The sequence below is a fragment of the Ceratotherium simum genome, chromosome 37 (genome assembly GCF_057802395.1).
Source record: "Ceratotherium simum simum isolate JZ-2026a chromosome 37, ASM5780239v1, whole genome shotgun sequence".
NCBI classification, from domain to species: Eukaryota; Metazoa; Chordata; class Mammalia; order Perissodactyla; family Rhinocerotidae; genus Ceratotherium; species Ceratotherium simum.
This window is the reverse complement of record NC_141936.1, coordinates 7,972,055-7,990,710: the sequence shown is the minus strand read 5'-3', so window position 1 is coordinate 7,990,710 and position 18,656 is coordinate 7,972,055. Positions and strand designations below refer to the sequence as shown.

At 41.6% G+C, this 18,656-nt stretch overlaps 1 protein-coding gene and 1 pseudogene across 6 annotated transcripts in view; one reads left to right on the top strand and one right to left on the bottom strand.

Annotated features, from left to right (window-relative positions):
* The window catches only part of USP40 (ubiquitin specific peptidase 40), a 93,819-nt gene that overhangs the window by 71,123 nt on the left and 4,040 nt on the right, over window positions 1–18,656 (bottom strand). For 3 of the 6 annotated variants that reach the window (XM_087424661.1, XM_087424665.1, XM_087424666.1), the window contains exons 1-6: window positions 10,341–10,449; window positions 9,038–9,255; window positions 5,862–5,929; window positions 4,562–4,675; window positions 1,804–1,968; window positions 73–219 (exon numbers count right to left, since the gene is read on the bottom strand). In XM_087424661.1, coding sequence (XP_087280787.1) covers window positions 73–219; window positions 1,804–1,968; window positions 4,562–4,675; window positions 5,862–5,929; window positions 9,038–9,236 — 693 coding nt within the window. In that variant the 5' untranslated portion in view covers window positions 9,237–9,255; window positions 10,341–10,449. Of the gene's footprint in view, window positions 1–72; window positions 220–1,803; window positions 1,969–4,561; window positions 4,676–5,861; window positions 5,930–9,037; window positions 9,256–10,340; window positions 10,450–14,910; window positions 14,983–18,656 lie in introns of those variants that run through there. The other 3 variants (XM_087424662.1, XM_087424663.1, XM_087424664.1) reach the window with 3 other exon arrangements.
* Window positions 12,148–13,262, top strand: LOC101399726 (UDP-glucuronosyltransferase 1A10 pseudogene; annotated as a pseudogene).

Sequence of the window (18,656 nt, the reverse complement as noted above, 5' to 3'; positions counted from 1 at the left end):
TTCACTTGACAGACCTTCTGCTACTGAGTACTAAGTGGGCACCCTACAAAAAGGCAGAGTATCTATGGTTACCTTTACTGCTTTAACCAGCTTGTCACAAGTTCCACAGTGGTATAAGTTGTCATAGTCAAAAACTTCCTCTTCTACATACATGTTCCAGAGAGCATCTTCCAAACCGGATACATTTTTGACTGCTACGGTTAGATCTAAGAAGTCTTCCTGAAATACACATGAAGATTCAAAAAGCAATTTCACAGAGGTTCACAAACACATAACCAACTCATACATATATTGGGAATAATCAGATCTATTTTTCCTAAAACACTGTGCATATGCAGGTACAGATCTCCTGATCAGATACTGGGAAATTCAAGGTTTATGAGTGCTGTCTCAGTCTCTAGACTAGCAGGGGCAGGGCTGGATTCTCTAATGTAAACTCTACTTCCTCCTCTTCTGCTAGGGCTGCTTTAAGCTATACTGAGGAATTTTTCAGAAAAAATTATTTTGAGCCAGGATAAAAAGGTATTTTTATGAAAATTAAGAGGAGAGTATTTTGCAAAATGGGAATCTTAAGAGGACAGTATTTTGCAAAATGGGAGCCTATCAATTCTACTATAACTACATTTGGATTACAACATATTTCTAGCAATAAGCACTTAAAATTTTATAAGTTTAAAGCATATTTATAGTTTTGTGTGTGTGTGCACAATAGCATCACTTAAGAGATTATGAGGACTGTAAAATAATAAAGCACTAATTAGTTCATGTGGAAATCTAAAGTAATAGAAGGAACATTTATATATAGTTTATAATATATATGTGAAAAGCTAATGTCTGTAATTTACGTCTTCATGTACATTATGTTTTGAAGTTACTTTGTAAATTGTTACATTATAGTTAGTCAATTATACAGTAATTCAAAGATACACAACATCTTAATATTTCCCAACTAGGCTGACCAAACCTTCTATTAGCACAGGAAACAAGGGCCAAAAAGTATTTTTTATACCCAACTCTTTCATAAAAAATAGAAAGAGAAGAGATATATATATATTCCAAAAAAGCAATTAATGCAATATTTAGAAAATGGCATTTAATTTTTCACCCATACGGTCAAATACAGAAACTTTCTATAACTCTTGCCATAACAAAAGGAGATTTTTATTAAAGGACAATTGTTCAATGATGAAATCATTTGCTGTATGATTTGTAGAGCAGAGATTATTATATTTACATAAGCAAATTTCCAATTAGATTAAATGAGCAATCTGTGTCAAGACAAAGAATCGAAGGTTACACCAGTTTAAACAGGACTGAAACAGCTTTATATATATAAAAGTTAAACATAAGCACACATGTACAAATGAACTTTCTGAAAGACATTAATAAACTAAATTCAATATTTAACTATAGACATTTGTCAGTTTAAACACTTCTCAGTACTCTCTATTTTTACTACGTCCCTAATCAACTTTCTCTACCATATTCCAACCACCAACCATGATAATATTGTCTTTTCTCAGGAGGCCACAGACCTCTACTTGTAAACATCCCCCAAATCTATTTTCTAAATATTAGAGTACTGAATAAAAGATTAAAGCTATCTTTTAAGATATTTGCTTCTTTCAGTTTATACAGAGAAATTTGGATTATAAACTTATGACTTGGGTCTCGCTAGAGAAAAAAAAACTCATCAAGTTATTTCTAGTAATAATCCTCATGTGGTATTACAAATCATAGACTTAATTACATGAATTATAATTTACAATATAACTTATTACTCAAACACTCTTGCATATTCACCTGCTTTTCACTGACATTCTTACATTCTTTACAAACAATCTGGTTAACAATGGTTCCGTGATATAGACGATTGATGAGATCATGGCCGGAGGTCCCGACTAAAGAGATTTCCAAAGCACTAAAGAGAATTCGATTCAGTTCCTGTACGTCATGTTGCCTCATTTCCTATAAAACAGGTAACTTTTAAATGTAATTTTGTGCTTCAGATTTTTTAAAACAGACTGTTAAAGTGTTATTCGTTAAAAAACACAAGATTTATCAAGAAATCCAAAGGTAAGCCTTGATGGAATCTAAAGATGACTAAGCTAAATGAGCTGAGAACAGGTTAAGAGAGCACCACCTATTTTTATTTTTACTACAAAATGAAAATATGAATAGATGGTGTTCAGTGTGTACATATAACTCAAGTCACTTGAAAACAGGAAAGTGCATTTATTCTTGTGGAAACCTATACACGTGGCCAGGCGCAGAAAGAAGAGAGGAGGAAGCAACACAACAGGCATAGGGCAGTCTGTAAGAGCTCGCAGTGCACGCACAGCGAAATCTCACTTAGATCAGAGGGACTGGTGAACAGTCTGAATTATCAACACGTGAAAAGAACGAGAATTTATTGCTTTGACGTACAGACCAACTAAAAAAAGACTAACACAGTGCTACTGGAAAAATTCTGATGGAACTTGCTGTCATCCGCTGTGAGTCATGCAACTGTGTGTGAACACACTGAACTACTCCTTAAGAACAATTTATAAACCAAAGCCAAGGGGTCCACCATCGCTCAGAAGCGAAGAGGAACAAGAGCCAGCACAGGAGCCCGAGGAAGAGCAGCAGTGGGGAGAACCAGGAGAGTGAGGCCAGGGGAACCAGCAGGAGCTGGTGCTTTAAGGACGGGTGGTGCATGCTACTGAGAGTCCGCAGAGAACAGAGAGTCTCCTGGACTTGGCACATGGATGTCACGAGTGACTCTGACAAGAAAGGTAGAAAGGAGGTAGAGGAACAGGTGGAAGGTGCAGAAGTAGAGGCAGTGAGGGAAGACAATAAGTTTTGTGTGAAGAGAAGCTGATAAAGGGGATGAAAAGTGGAGCAAGATGTGGGACTCAGGACCTCTTTCTTGTTTTTTAACATATAAGACACTAGAGAGGTCAATTTCTCCAATATCACTGGCTCTCATGGGACAGAAAACTTGTAGAAGTTTTCAAGCTCTGTTTCTGAACAATCCTAAGTTTGGCAAACGTGCCTCAGAGACCCTCTCTACTACTGCAGGTCCAGTCCTGGAGGGTTTCCTGCAAGATTTTATTTAGAAGTAAATAAATAAATGTGGTTTTCTCAGCTTCAAGAAGTACAAAACCAGCAACTTAGTGGAAGCTCATTACCAAAAACAAAGCGAAATCTACTGACTGATGACTAAATTAATAAAAACAATGTGGCATATCCATCCAATAGAATATTACTTGGCAATAAAAAGGAATGAAGTGCTGACACATACTGTAACACAAATGAATCTTGACAACATTATTTTAAGTGAAAGAAGCTAGTTACAAAAGATCACGTATATGATTCCATTTCTGTGCAATGTCCAGAACAGGCAAATCCATAGAGACAGACAGTAGATCAGTGGTTGCCAGGGGCTGGGGGGGCGGGAGGGATGACTGCTAATGGGTATGGGGTTTCTTCTTGGGTTGGTGAAAATGTTCCAAAATTGGTTGTAGTGATGGTTGTACAACTCGGAATATACTAAAAAAACCACTGAATTGTACCCTTTAAAAGAATGAATCTTACGGCACATGAACCATATCTCAATGAAGTGGTTATTTTTAAAACAAGGAAAGAAACAGGAATTAACCCTAAGCACCTGCCCTGCACCAGAAATCCAGCATACACTGTTGAGGGCAAGTATTCTACCCCCTTGTACATCAGAGCCCAAGCCCTACCTCGTGACCACACAGCACCATCTAGTTAAGGAGTGTTCCTGGTTAGAAGACCACAGGTTAGAGTTTATTTTTGAAGGCAACGTAACATTATTCTGATCATTGCCTCTTTAAATTCTGTGACTGTCTCCCATACCTCTGTCTTTGCAAGAATACATGTATTCCATAAAAAATCGCAGACATGATTTTGTTTGATTATGTATAGCCAATAGCTCAAAGCACCTTTACTTGTTGCTGACAAATTGAGTGTTTGTATATGGTGAAATATTCTTTAGGAACTCAAACAGAAAAATGAGAGAAAGTCCGCACACAATAGGATACAGGAAGAAAATGAAGAGAGTCGGAGAAATGCTAGACAAGGCAAGTGAAAAGGCTTGTCAGAATGGTTTCACTGTTTTGCTGGAACCAAATGTTCATTTGGCACACCCAGATTCAAACACGAAAGCACATCATAAAGGCAGAAAGAATTATCGCCAGGCAGCTTTTAGAGCTGATTAGCAGTTTGCTATATAAATGTAAGTAATTTCCTTGTAATAGGGGTTGTATCTCAACCAGACTATATAAAGGGTAGAAACTGCAAAAATCAGCTCTTATACTTCTCCCTGTATCCACAACCCTCTCCTCAACCCAAAACCATCCCCGTTCATAAAATCCTGCATACAGCAAGCATCTAAAAATATATTGCTAACTTGTAATTATTTAATATAAGAAGTGAATATTTAAACAATATCTTGAAACCCTAAGACAAAATTAAAGGAAGTTAGATAAGATGATTAAACCAGTGTTTATTTTTATTGCTGGTAACCTTTCCTTCAAGAAGCTGGCCTTCGTACCTCATTGCTGGTCCACCCAAAGCTGTCTGTGAGGTCAGCCGTGGATGCAGCTTCCTGGTCCAAGAGCAGAAGCTGAGCAAACAGCCTCTGTAACTGTAAGGGTATGATTCGAACCTGGATGAGACACAAACGCATTTCCAAATGAAGTCTTTGAAATGGTGTTTGGGTTTTTTAAAAGAATTGCATATGAGTTTTCTCATATCTCCTGATTCATTTAGTTTACTCAGGAGAAAGTTTATAAGTATTATAAAGGGTGAACTAAGATTCATTTTTCTTTGAAAATTCTAACTCAACCCCAAAATTTTAGCTATCTGGAGTTTTCTAACTTAACATAGTACAGATCAATATTAAAACCCAAATAGGCCCTAATAAACCACCCAACTGATTACACAGTCACAGTAATTTAAGTCTCTAATAGTTCATTCTTTCTCTAAAATATCTCAGATACAGACATACTCCCTATGAGGACTTTTCCAGTTACAAATATCTCACTCTGGAGTTGGGACCCCATTCAGGGCTGGCTGTACCCTGCCTCGCTTTCTTCCTGTGGGCTCCAAGCCCGTCCCTGCTTTATGTGCTGTGCTGAGGACCAGGGTGGACTGAGAATGCTGCTTGGTCTGCAGACCGGACTTAAGTATCTAAAGTGAGAATAAGCCTTTCAAAACTTTTAGGGCAATTTGACATTTGTCACAATATTTTTATTATATTCTACAAAAGTATGATCTGCAACAGATCAGGAATTAAAAAAAATACACAGAAACTGGCTCTTTCACACAGGTAGTTTGAGATGCAGTGGCTAGATCATGAAAGACTCCTATTAAGAAGTACAGATTTTAGCCTGAGAGCGATAAACTTCTGAATGATGTTTATGCAGGGGAGAAACATGATTAGATATGCACTCATAATAAATCAAGTCCTTAATTTATTCCCAGAATACCAAATTGAAAGAATACTGGTCTCTATTTTTCATTATTGTTACAAATAAGCACATTAAGTAGATTTTTTGGTAGGTTAGTGTAGACGATTAGCAAATATCTCCTACACTAGAAGAAAGAATAAACATAGTGGAGTGGGAGGTATGCCTGTAAAGGGGCAGCAGCATTATATTTGGAAAAGTAATTCTTTTCTGCAAGGAAAATTCCATTACCAGGAGGGTACAGGCCAAGTCACCTTCTGGAAATAAAGATCATATTTGGTAATTAATAAAATTACTGATTTCTATAAATAAGAAACTTAATTCCTTCCTTAAAAAACATTTATGCAACACTCCAAAAACCCCTACACATCATAGATTTAATACCTTTGCATCAGGTTTATCCTTATCCTCTAACGAACCAAGCTCTTCCGGGCCAAGAGAAAATAAAGCTTCTAAACAAAAAAGTAGAATCAGAGATGTAAATAACATCATTTCATTTCAGAAAACTGTTTTAGAAAGCCAAGACCACTACTAAGGGAAATCAGTTAAGAATTCAGAAATCTGATTGTGACAGTATTTATACCCTCACTCTACACATCTTACTTTCAGGTAACATTATTCTTTATCTTTTTGTGAGGAAGACTGGCCATGAGCTAACATCTGCTGCCTATCTTCCTCTTTTTGCTGAGGAAGATTCGCTGAGCTAACATCTGTGCCCATCTTCCTCTATTTTACATGTGGGATGCTGCCAGCACATGGCTTGATGAGTGGTGTGTTGGTGTGCGCCTGGGATCTGAACCTGGCAACCACAGGCCGCCGAAGTGGAGCATGCGAACTTAACCACTATGCAACCAGGCCGGCCCCATGGGTAACATTATCTTTAACCATTGTCTCCATAAAGTGGCATGCTAAGATTTCAGTATGGAAGATTTATAAAAGGCAAAGTATGCACATAAAACTAAAAACAGTAATATCAAAAATCTCTGATGGCTTCCTATTGCCTATGGCAGTAGGTCCCCAAAGCCACATGAGGAATGTTAGGAAATATACAACATATAATAGTGTCACATGTGTTCATTTACAAGTCACACGTGAGGCTTTCAACCATCCTTTGATGAGAAGGAACACCTTTAACTCTGAGAACACGCCCTTCCTGATTTTGGTATGAAAATGTCTTTTCTCTGTTGAGGGTAAGAACAGATGGTGGCGAACTTACCAGAAAAAGTAAGTTGGCAACTCAGTGCCAGTGTTCAGAACTTTTTTTTTTAATCCAACATCTAGGTATGCCACCCAATGGGGCATATCGGAATCTTTGGGGAATCTGTATTCAAACCTAGATAGGTACTCTTCCTGGGGAACTTTGATATACCGCAGGGAGAAAAGGGATGAGATGGGTGTTTCTCCCACTGAACACAACTCCTGCCCTAGTGACTACTGTTGTGGATATTATATTCCTCCTGAGTTCTCGGCAGGAAATGGGTAAAAATGAACTACAAACCTCGAGGTGAAAGCATAAAACCATATAAGGACTTTCACAATCATCTCCCACTACTCTCCGTGTACCTTCATTGTAACGCATTGATCTGGGAGTACATTAGAAGCCAGTCTAGCCCTACTCCTTAAAATTCAATTCCCAAAAGCTCCAAATTTCCTCCCCCAGTTCTCTGCCAGTCCTGACCCTTTCCAAATTACACCTCCCCGTCAATAAGCATCGGGATCCACGCTAAGCCTTACAAGGAGTGCACCATCCACACTAAGACGTCACCCATGTGCCTGGCGGGTGATCTCCTTTGCTAGAGAGGAAGATGGCCTGGGGCTCTCAGCCCTGTTCTTGCTCAGTGGTACTCTCCATGACCAGTCCACCTCCCCGCCCACCAAACAGTCTTCTTCAGTCTCTTGTTAAGGCTACTTTTCTCCTTTAAGTTACTCTTTAACTTCAACTATATTAAAGCTTGGGAAAGTTTTAACCCCCCTGCTTATTAATGCTGAAAATTTCTAATGGTGGAATTACTGAAGGCATCAGGGATATCTTTTTACGGAAGGGATGAAGTCAAGGACAAGAGACACCACTCTGAAATCCCACATGCAGTCCAATCCATCAGAATGGCTCTGGGAAGGAGATAATGGTAAATATTTACTAAATCTCTGGAGGCAGAAAGTCTTTCTAAACTTAGAAGCAACAGAAGTGTCACAAAGAGTTGATAAATCTGGTAGTGGTGCGAAGGGGGATGTGATACCGGATACAGGATGAGCCAGGCTGTCTGCATCAGAATATGGAGACACTGTGGAGAGCTGGTCCAACCAGGGCCATGTGAAGGAAAGTAACGTTCATATGAAATCCAGGGAACACAGAGACTAAGACCCTTGTGGAGGAAGCTAGTTTGCAGAGACGGGAATGGGACAAACATGTAGAGAGAAACAGGGCAAGAAATCAAGGGTCCAGTGAGGTCAGACTGGCTTCCTGTAGGTGGTTTCGGGGAGATTCCCCTATATTCTTACAATCAACCCCCTTTTTAATTGAGCTAATTTGAGTTGGTTTCTGTTCCTTGCACATAATTCCTTATCTAACATCTTGGGCCTTTGGAACTCACAATTTCCAGATTTTAGAAATGTAATATGAAGAAAAAGTTATACATGTTAACCTAACATCTCAGCAGGGTCTGGGACAAACAGTATCCATCAATCAAGGAGATTAATATTCCTGTAACAAATGTATGAATGTTCACCCAAGGGAGATAACTAAGGCTATAAACAGCATCACATCAGGTCAGGTTCTGAGGCCAAACAAGTTCAGACGAGATCAGTTTGTCAGAGTCTTCCGCATTTCAGAAGCGCACATAAATGATTTCAGACTGTATAAATAATGTGACAGCCCTCCCTACTCCAAAACGAAGGATACAATTATTTTGGGTAACTGTGGCTTAAGTGTTTATTGCTTCAGAGAAATTTTGAAACTCAAAAATACCAAGAGTGCAACAAAAAAGAAGGATAGCACTCATGACAAAATTGTCTTTATGTTTCATTTTAAATTATAGGAATTAGTTGGGGCCGCCCAGTGGCGCAAGCAGTAAAGTGCGTGCACTCCGCTTCAGCGGCCTGGGGTTCGCAGGTTCGGTTCCCGGGCGCACACCGACGCACCGCTTGTCAAGCCATGCTGTGCAGTGTCCCATATAAAGTAGAGGAAGATAGGCACGGATGTTAGCCCAGGGTCAAACTTCCTCAGCAAAAAAAGAGGAGGACTGACAACGGATGTTAACTCAGGGCTGATCTTCATCACGCACAAAAAAATAAAAGTATTAAAATAAATAAATTATAGGAATTAGAAAAGAATTATATTGCCTTAATTTTTCATTTTGTTACTAAACACTACTGTGATCACACAGAATATATTTAAGATAATTAAAGCTTCAAATTTCTCTGCAGAGAGAATTATCAATTTATGTCTTACATTAACAGATACTGTGTTATACACCTTTAAGATACCTTGTGATTTTGCATAATTAATTACAGGTAGAGATGATGGTACATATTACTAATCAAATGCACGTAACATAGCATACCTCTGAATTCAGGTGTGAAATGAAGAGTCTGAAGAAGGGAATTGAGGTAACAGGTTCCACCCTGATTTCTGATGCCGCTTAAATTAGTGAATTCTCTAGGAGCAGGTGCCTGCAAAGCTTTGGTCTTTAATTTCTTCCCTTTTCCATACTGATTATCTGACACACTGGAATAATCCTCTTCAAACAGGTCCCCAAACATTGTGAAACTAAATACTACCCTTAAGAAAAAAAAAAAAAAACGGCATTACATAGAAATGCTTTTATTTTAAAAGAAATTGTCCCCACATTTCCCTATCTTATACTCTGGAGTATCCATCTTAAGTCATTTCTCAGAAAGCACACAGTAGTTTGGGCTGTGGAGGCGGTAAGACCTGGACTTTTCATCCCTGCTCCACACCACCTGTGTGGCCTTGGGTGACTTAACCTGTGGTCTTATATGGAAAACGGGAAACCACCTACCACGCAGGGTCATTGAAACAAGCAAACGACATAACCAAAGAAAGGCATTTAGCACACGCAGATGGCCCACCATAAATGTTAGCTGTCTTTAAAAAGGCATATTGACATCGCTAGTGACCAAGGAAAGAAAACCCATCACCACACCGGAGCCCCCGCTGGGGGGCAACGCCAGTCCTAGATTCTGCGAGTTGACGGGGGCCTGCGGACCATCGATCACTTGCTAAAATCTCGGCTTCTCACACTCCTTGTACCAGACGATGACGCTCAGACGAATTAAACGGAACAAGTTAATCTTCACAGTAGGTTAGCACACGGCCCCAGAGCTGGAGAACCGGGGGGAGGGTCCCTGGAAAAGACTGCCATGAAGCTCACGGGGCTTCAAGTCCCTCCAACACGAATCCAGAGACCCAGCTCTAGCCCGGGGGCCTGCAGGACGCGCTCAGGTGTCACTGAGTGTGGCGGAGGGTCACTTGGAGACAGAAATGCAGAGCGCCTAACGCAGCTCCTCAGGGACGGAATGCAGCGCGTTTCCTTTCCAACCCGTTCCTCGGGAGACAAGCACGCAAAACGGAGCTTGCGAGCCTGGCCTCGCGCTCGCGGTCTGGAGTCCTGTCTCCCCCACTGCACCGCCGACGCCAGGCCCTCAAGACCCCCAAGCCCCCACGGGGCCGCGGGGCGTCAGGGCGCAGGGTCCCCGCGGCCGGGACCACTGAGCGGACGCCGGGAAACGCGCCTCCCGGGGCGGCCCGGGCAGCGCTCACCTCGCCCTCCTCAGGCCGTGCCGCCCGCTCGGCCCCGACGCCTCCCACGTCCCCCCCGCATCCCGGGCGCCAGCCCCACTTACTGCCTAAAGCCCAGACCCCCGCCCCGGCCCAATCTCGAAGGAAACCATCGCGCCCGAACCGGAGACCACCATATTGGCGAAGGCGGGTCCCCGGGCACTGACCGTAAGGGATGTACGGTCGGGGGGACTACCCCTCCCAGGGTGCCCCGCGGGAGCGCCGGCTCGTCGCGCGCGGCCTTGTGGGCAATGTAGTTCTTTGGCGCGGAGAGTTCGTGCGTCACCGTGCGAGGGCAGTGCTCGCTTGCCCATGGGCTGGGGGATTCGTGGTTTCCGTGGGGCAGCCAACCACTCACTCATTCATGCACTATTTTATTCACTTTTAATGTTTTGGTGAGGAAGATTGGCCTTGAGCTAACATTTGTGCCCATGTATCTCTATTTATGGTATGTGGGATGCCGCCACAGCATGTCTTGATGAGCAGCGTTAACTTTGCACCCGGATCCGAACTTGCGAACCCTGCGTGGCTGAAGTGGAGGGCGCAAATTTAACCACTATGCCACCGGGCCGGCCATATTTCCTAGGTTTGTATTTATTGCTGTTCACAATCCATACAAAGATCACTTGTGTTTTGGCATGGCTAATTCCCAAGTTGCTTAAATGTGGGAAACGTTTGTGTAGGGCTTCAAGTTTGCCATGCAATTTCAAAGACATTTTCCAAATGTATCTCCTGTGCAAACCTTGTGAAAAATGTCCCACATAACCCTGAACCTTACAACATCCTCAATGTTTAGTTCGTCCCCACCAACTGTAAGTAGCATACAGAAGAGTACACTAAAGCTACCTCGAAATTATCCTCTCCTGCCCACTTGGGGACCTTTAGTGGATTTTTTCAATAGCCTATTTAGGCTCTACCTCTGGCATCTCCTCTGTCCAACCCAGCCTCCATCCAGGAGTGAATGAGGCAGACAGGGAGAAAATCATTTTGACTTCAGCTAAAGGTTTGAGAGATTGAGAACAGCAATAGTGATTCAGTCTAATGCAGCAAACATTCCTTGTGTGCTTTCTCCGTGCCAGGCAGAGCATGGGTACTGTGGGAAGAGGGTGCAAACATGAAGAAGATATGTCCCCTGACCTCAAGGAGTGCATGGTAGAGCGTAGCAGACAGATACAGAGGTTCCTGAAGGAGGACACCAGGCCAATTTGGGGAGACCACAGCAGAGGTCTAGACAAAGGAATGTGGAAACAGAGAGAAAAGAGAGGAGTCCCAGCAGAGTGCTTCTGGGCAGGGGACCACCCACTACGTGGGTCATATGTAGGGAAAGTGATTTAAAACAGATGACAGTCACATTCCATCACATCCCTAGAGTGGGCCATGTAGGTGGACTTGTCAATCTTATCTCAGCATTTTGGAGGCTCTGAGAGTTTGGAGATGGAACAAGACCAGCAGGAAAGCCAGGCATCTCAGAGACCCTTGTGAACCTCAGTTCCAGTGCCAGTGAAGAGGTCACTGGTGAGGGGCTTCAAGTCTTTGGAACCTGCGATGCCAATCTTTTTCTGGGCAAAGAGTCTTTGGTATTCAGGATGAAAGCCAAATTTTCCTTTCAGACAAATTGCAAAAATACCAGCTTTATTGACATTTACGTTCCTTTTTATCCTTCTGAGGCCTCAGGGTCCAAAACCTTTGCCTAATAATTCTTTCTAAACTGGCACTGCCATAACACTGCATGATCTGTGCCCAAGGCAAAGGTCAAAAGCTCTTCTTATCTGCAACTCGAACAAATAGGTGTCTCAGCAAATGCTACTCATTCATTATTGTTGTTATGAGTAAATCATAGGCAAGGAGTATAATTTTTTTTTTCTGTAATGAATGTATGAATACACACCCTCTCTCAGGGCAGGTTTTGTGCCTGTACTTCTTCTGCTGGCTGTATTACACGAGCCTAGAACACAAGCAGCTGGATTGCTCTGGGCTGCAGTTATCCAACTGATGGCTCCTGCAATGTTGACTGGCTTCCTTCCTCTATGTGTGTGTCTCCTGCTGACACCTGACTTTGCCGAGGCAGGCAAGCTGCTGGTGGTACCCATGGATGGGAGCCACTGGTTTACCATGCATTCGGTTGTGGAGAAACTCGTCCACAGAGGGCACGAGGTGGTCGTAGTCATGCCAGAGGTGAGTTGGCACCTGGGAAAATCGTTCAATTTTACTGTAAAGACTTATTCCACATTTTACACCCTGGAGGACTTGAATCAGCAGTTCAGGATTTTCGCCGAGGCTCAATGGAAAGCTCGGGAACAAAGTCTCATTTCTATGATGATGAGTGTATCCAGCGACAGTTTTTTTGAATACTTTCTTTCACATTGTAGGAGTTTGTTTAACAACACAAAACTAGTAAAATACCTAGAAGAGAATTCTTTTGATGCAGTGTTTCTAGATCCTTTTGATATGTGTGGCTTAATTGTAGCCAAATATTTTTCCCTCCCATCAGTGGTCTTCACTAGGGGAGTATTTTGCCACCATCTTGAAGAAGCTACGCAGTGTCCCAGTCCTCCTTCTTATGTCCCTAGAATGCTCTTAGGGTTCCCGGATGCCATGACTTTCAGGGAGAGAGTGTGGAATCAAATCTTCCACTTGGAGGAACATTTACTTTGCCACTATTTCATCAAAAATGTTTTAGAATTTGCCTCTGAGCTTCTCCAAAAGACTGTCACGGCATATGATCTCTTCAGCCATACGTCAATTTGGCTGTTACGAACTGACTTTGTTTTGGACTATCCCAAACCTGTGATGCCTAACATGATCTTCATCGGCGGCATCAACTGCCATCAGGGAAAGCCACTGTCAAAGGTGAGTCACCGTTCCTTTAGCATATTAAGAACAAGCTGGCTCTGGACCTAAAAAGAGATTCCTTACCATAGTGTGATTTGTCATTGAGATTCGTCGCATTTGTAATTTCTTTCTAGTTTAAGGAATTATTTTGCACCAATTCATTTAATTGTTATCAAATTTTATAAAGCTGCTCTCTTTGATATGCAGGTGTATACAATTGATATAATTGTATCTAATTTCCAGGCTGCATTTTCATTACTGTCTTTGGAAAAATACTGAAAAACACAGTAAGAAATGAAACTTCCGTTTTTGTTAATTCGATGCCACAGCCTCCAGGAAAATGCTCTTAGCAGTTTTGTATGCATCTTTCCCAATTTTTCTGAAATTATTTTATATAGATGCATATATCCAATGTAAATTCTCACATGCATTTTGTTAAAATGACATCTAGTAGCAGACTGGACATATTGTTCTTTAGCTTGCTTTTTTCACTTGCTAATAAATTCTGGACATCTTGACAGTCACTTCATACAAATCTGTCACATTCTTTCTCATAGTTGCATAAAATGCTTTACTTTGGATGTACCGTAGTTTATTCAATAACTAATAGTGATAGATGTTTAAGGTTTTTCCACTTTTTTCTTTTATAGGCAAGACTGTACTAGACATTCTTTTTTTGTGTGTGAGGAAGATCAGCCCTGAGCTAACATCCATGCCACTCTTCCTCTTTTTGCTGAGGAAGACTGGCCCCACGCTAACATCTGTGTCCATCTTCCTCCACTTTATATGCAACGCCGCCACAGCATGGCCTGACAAGCCGTGCATCAGTGTGCGCCTGGGATCCGATCCCGGGCCGCCAGCAGCAGAGCGCGAGCACTTAACCGCTACGCCACGGGGCCGGCCCTTAAGTAATTTCTTTACTCCTACATTTCATATTCTTGCTCTTATCTCAGTAGGCGAGAGTCCTTAGGCGGAGGGTTACTGGGTCAAATGGTATGCACATATCATATTTTAATAAATTTGATGAATTGCTTTCAAAATATTCAACCACCTGACACTTTGGTCAACAGTATATGAGACGTTTAGCTTCTCCATGTCCTCTCCAGCCCCAGATGTTGTCAAACTTTTAAATGTTTTGGCTAAATATTTTACATAGCTGCTTCAATTTTCATGTCCTATTTCATAGATATATTGGCCATTTTCATTTCCTCTTTTGTGAATTATGTATTCACATTCTTCAATCATTTTTTATATGGCTATCTCTTTTTAGCTAATTACTATAAGTCTCTTGAGTATTGGGAATATTAACACTTAGCCTTCCATGTGTGTTGTAAATAGTTTTCCTTGGCTATTGTTCATCTTTTGTCATTCAGGATTTTCGTGTTCGTAGTCAAACTGGTTAACTTTTTCTTTAATGGTTTCTGCACTTCAACTTGTTTAGGTCTTTCCAAGCCTAAGATATATAAATATTTTTTCCATATTATGTCAATGTTTTAATTCCTCCAATCAATAGTTTTATTACTTACAATGAGAACTTTATACGATGTAAAGATCTAACTTTATTATCTTTCTAAAAGGATAGTCCATTGTCTCAACATCATTTAATAAAAAATCTACTGTTCATCCATAGAATTGAAATGCATCTTTATCTTATTTCAAATTTTCAAATTTATCTGCATCTGCTTTTGAACTCTAAGTTTTCTTCCACTGATTTATTTATGTATTCCTGGGCCATTACCATATTTTGATTATAGTAGTTTTGTAGTAAGTTTTAATACCTGTTTGGGCGAGCCCCATACTCACTGTTCTTTCTTCTAAATTTTCTCAGTGATTCTCATAAGTTATTCTCCTTCACAAAACTGAATGTTGTTTTATCTAGTTCCAAAAAACAAAAATAAACCATTAGGGCTGTGTTAATATTACATAAAATATTTTAGAAAGAATGACATCTTTTTGCTATTAACTTTTCCTATTCAAGATATAGTATTCTTCGTTTATTCAGATCTTGTTTTATGTCTATCAATGAAATTTTGCGTTTTACTTTATATGTCTTGTATTTTTCTTATTAAAATTTGTTCCTAGGCATTTTATTATTTTTGAAAGTCTTGTGAAGAGGGCATTTTTTCATTTCTATTTTGGACTGGTTATTGGTCAAGTATAGCTTTGCTTTTGTACATTTATCTTGTATCTAGCCATATTACTAATTTCTCTTATTAGTTTGTAAGATTTCTTAGGTATAAAATATCATTTGCAAATTTTAAGCCCCCCACTCACAGCTCTTATTTTGCTTTATCAGAGTGAAACGTTCAAATAATTAGTTCACAACAATTATTCAATAGTTCCTGAATTATGTTGAGTAGTTGGTCCAGCCAGTTTGAGAAGGGTTTGGTCATCTGCAGTTGAAAAGATCTTACAGGAGTAAGATTCCTGGCAAAGCACAGTCTCGAAATCCCGACGAAACACCTGCTGGCTCATCTCAGTCTGTTACTTTATTAGGGACGTGCTCTGCATTTTTATCTATTGATCTGGCTGCTCACAAGGCTCAGTACATTTTATAAGAGAGTCATATTCTCTCACTTATTGGAGCCTGGTTTTCTCCTTTGAACTGAGGAGTGGTTAGGGATGGAGAGTACGCTCAGTGAATTAACGTTGTGTACACTTTGATTACGTAACTCATCCTACTCACAGCCAGAGTCAAGTCCATCTAGGACAGTGTTCTCTAAGGACCTCTGCTCACTTCGCCTTGCCCACAGTGGGCACCAGGATCCTCACATAATTGTGGAAGTTTCACCCAGATTAGGTACACGCAGACGCGCACACACACACGAAATCTAAGACCATGATGATGGATTTATTTAGCATGACTGAAGGCAAGCAAATGAGAATCAAAGTATTGTGTGGACTGTAGGATGCACAGACTTGTTAATGCATCCCATTTTTATGAGAAAAATTTTTCAGAATAAAAATAATTAAGCACTTTCCATCAGACATATGCTAAGTGAATTTAAGTGATTTTGTAGCAGAAAGCATGTTATTTTGTTTGTGTAAATTCAAGATGGTGTATCAAGGATTGGCAAACGTTTTTGTAAAGGGCTAATATTTTAGACTTTGCAGGCCATATAAGGTCTCTGTTGCGTTATTTTTTGTTCTTTTGTTTGTTTACAGCTCTTTAAAATGTAAAAACCATCCTTAGCTCATGGGCCATACAAAAACACTTCACTCAGATTTTCCTGTCCCTTTGGACGTGGGCAACAAGATTTCTGGGCTCCTCAGGCACAAGTCCAAAGTGAGACCAGTGAGGAAGAAGAGGACTCGAGTAGGAAAACATAAGTTTTAGATATATTGTAATACTCTGCTCACCCTGAAAAAAACATTACACCAACAGGTAATAAGAAATATATTTGTGTTAGTGAGTGCTACTGGCACAAGGCAGGATTACTCACAGGAGTAATAAGTTTAAGTTTAAAACATCAGGGAGATAACCTGGATCCCTGTGATGAACTGTGGGCCCATGGTTTGCGTTTGCATTTATTTTTAAGAAAAGTGCTGTGATTGGATGCAAAGCTCAAGTTTTGCTACTACAGTTTGGGTCAACTCTCCCCCTACACACACCCTTCCATCAGGAACAGCAAATGCATGGAAGCTGGGTGATTTTGCAACGCTCTTGACCTCCAGGTGCCCCTCATTTAGGATCTGCACATGTCCGTCAACCCTCATGCCTGAGAGGACAAGCAGTCTCTGTCCTGGCCCATCTGGACTCCCCTTCTCCTTGGTTGTCTCACTCTGGCTTTTCCCTGGGGGCCAGAAATCTTGTCCCCCATGTCCAAAGGGACGAGACATTTCCTGGGTCACGTCACGGACTTTCTCTCCACTGTACCTCCTGGGGCTGCCTAGACTAGCCCTTCCCAAAGGGAAAAAGCAAAAGCCTTTTCTTTCTTCCTGGAAGAGACAGTCGATTCCATAGACTTTCTTGGGAAGCTGTCAAGCAAGTTACTAAGAGATACTGAAATGTGATGGTTCTACTCTGAAGTTTTGCAGACTTGAGTTCAGAATCTGACTGGGCTAGGTCTGTGCTAGAGGTAGGAGGGCTGGAGGAGGTCTGGTCCAGGGGGCAGACTTGGGAAGTGGAAATGCCCACACAATGTGCACAAGTGCACAGAGGGGAGCCTGAAACCGTGTCTAGGAAAATCAGAGAGGGCGCTAGAGAGGCGGTGACTCAGAGCTGGGATGGGAAGGCTGTCTGGGAAAGTAGGGAGGGCATCCAGCCTCACAGACACTCCAGTGCCAGCCCTGCTTTGTCGTTTCATGCTCTCTTAGATATAGGCCAGTGGCCTCTTGAACACTGAGTCTCAGACCAGCCTGGCCCCTCCTCAGTCTAGGACAGAGCTGGGGCCCACACCTGCCTTGGAGAGGTGGAAAGAGCGAGAGCTCAACCTTTTTCAGTGCGGCCATGAGGCAGGTACCTGGGGCTCTGTAAAGGTGTCCTCAGGTGAGTGCATATTAACTTGGAATTGCTCTCCACAGCCTCTGGCTGTAGAAGCCAGACGAATGCTGCCCAGAGGCACCTGGCTGTGGCTGTCGAGTGGTGATGGTGCAGCAGGTGGGTCTAAACCCTGCTCCCACCCCTCCTCAGGCAGTTGAATAAGACAGCTGACGGAGGCGAGCCTCGCCCTCCCTGTGCCACCTACACCTGTGTGGCATCGTTTGTCTGTCTGTCTTCCCTGCCAGAGGTCCACTCCTGTGGGCCAGGGGTGAGTCTCCATCCTTATTTTAAAAAAAAAAAAAAGACTTTATTTCTTAGGGCAGTTTTAGGTTCAGAGGAATACTGAGTGGGACGTACAAAGACATCCCATAGACCCTCTTGGTCCTGTTTGGTCCATCGTGTCTAGTCCAGCAGGTGCTCAGCAGGTGTTTGGTGAAGAGTGACTTTTCAGCCAACAGATGGGAAGGTGAAATAATGCTGTTTATGAAACCGAAGAGACTACTATTTTAGGCCTAGTAAAATTAGGCATGGCTCTCTGCTCTTGGCAAGACCAGGCTGCGGTTGTCTTGATGGCGAGGAGCTGCAGGTGAGCTTCTCCCCTTTACTCTCAATGACAGCGCCAAACACCACCCGGGCGCCTCCTGCACCCTCGCCCTCCACCCGAGGGTGGGGCCCCGCAGCCTCCTGAACCAGCGAGTTCAGTGTGGCTCATAGGTCACCCAGAGGGATTTAGAGATAATAAAGCCACATATGCTTTTATATCTACTTATTATATAGAGACATCTATAAAATATATTGAACCATATACACTTTTATATATGTTTGGTTATATCTATCTATAAACATATATAAAATATATGGTTTTATATATCTATTACAGAATATATATGTATAAAGGTTTTATATATGTGAAATGTTGCATACATTTATGAACATAAAGTAAGTGGAATTCTCAAAGAGGCATTCTGATCTCAAAGATGGTCCTTTACGACAGAGCCTTGGATACAGTGTAAGTACAAAAGTAAACCTACATCAAAAGACCTATGCACACTGTTTATTTTTCCAG